This window comes from Etheostoma spectabile, chromosome 14 (assembly GCF_008692095.1).
Source record: "Etheostoma spectabile isolate EspeVRDwgs_2016 chromosome 14, UIUC_Espe_1.0, whole genome shotgun sequence".
NCBI classification, from domain to species: Eukaryota; Metazoa; Chordata; class Actinopteri; order Perciformes; family Percidae; genus Etheostoma; species Etheostoma spectabile.
Genome location: NC_045746.1, coordinates 4,965,338 through 4,966,421, shown reverse-complemented (window position 1 = coordinate 4,966,421; position 1,084 = coordinate 4,965,338). Strand labels below are relative to the sequence as shown.

The window sequence follows — 1,084 nt, the reverse complement described above, 5'->3', positions numbered from 1 at the left end:
ACCACTTTGTCCATCCTGACTCAAGGTGGTAGAAAGGTTGATCTCTATGAAGGACACAGGACTTTGTTGTTGCTGCCTTCTTGTGGTAGAAGGCTCGTCTTCTTCAGAAGACAAAGAAGGGCTCTCAGCCCTTTTTTCTTCCTGCCTGCTCGTGGTAGAAGGCTGGTCGTCCTCTTCAGAGGAAGACAAAGATCTCTCACCACTTTCCTTGTGTTCCTTCATGCTGGTAGAAGGGTTGGTGCAAACGCAGAACAAAGAGCTTACATCCTTTTGTTTTTGCTGCCTGGTGGTAGACGCCTCGTCTTCTTCAGAAGAGGAAGAAGGGCTCTTAGCCTTTCCTTCTTGCTGCCGCCTTGCAGTAGAAGGTTCCTCTTCTTCAGAAGAGGAAGGGATCTCAGCCCTTTGTTTGTGTTCCTTCACGGTGGTAGAAGGGTTGGTGTCAACGCAGAACAAAGAGTACACATCCTTTTGTTCTTGTTGCTTGGTGGTAGAAGGGTTGGTGCCAACGCAGAACAAAGAGTACACATCCTTTCGTTGTTGCTGCTTGGTGGTAGGTGGCTGGTTGTCTTTGGAAGATGAAGACAAAGGTCTCACCATTCCATGCTGTTGCCGCCTTGGAGTAGAAGTTTCATCTTCTTCAGAAGAGGAAGAAGGGCTCTCAGCCTTTCCTTCTTGCTGCCGCCTTGCAGTAGAAGGTTCCTCGTCTTCAGAAGAGGAAGGGATCTCAGCCCTTTTTTCTTGCTGCCTGGTGGTAGAAGACTGGTCGTCTTCTTCAGAGGAAGACGAAGGGCTCTCACCCCTTTGTTTGTGTTCCTTCACGGTGGTAGAAGGGTTGGTGTCAACGCAGAACAAAGAGTACACATCCTTTTGTTCTTGTTGCTTGGTGGTAGAAGGGTTGGTGCCAACGCAGAACAAAGAGTACACATCCTTTCGTTGTTGCTGCTTGGTGGTAGGTGGCTGGTTGTCTTTGGAAGATGAAGACAAAGGTCTCACCATTCCATGCTGCTGCCGCCTTGGAGTAGAAGTTTCATCTTCTTCAGAAGATAAGGACAAAGAGCTCTCACTCCTCCATGCCTGAAGCCGC

At 48.9% G+C, this 1,084-nt stretch overlaps 1 protein-coding gene across 1 annotated transcript in view; it reads right to left on the bottom strand.

Moving 5' to 3' along the window:
* The window catches only part of LOC116702192 (uncharacterized serine-rich protein C215.13), a 5,193-nt gene that overhangs the window by 3,484 nt on the left and 625 nt on the right, over nucleotides 1–1,084 (bottom strand). The window contains exon 2 of the mRNA XM_032536351.1: nucleotides 1–1,074. This exon is cut by the window's left edge and continues 358 nt beyond it. Coding sequence (XP_032392242.1) covers nucleotides 1–1,074 — 1,074 coding nt within the window. The remainder of the gene's footprint in view (nucleotides 1,075–1,084) is intronic.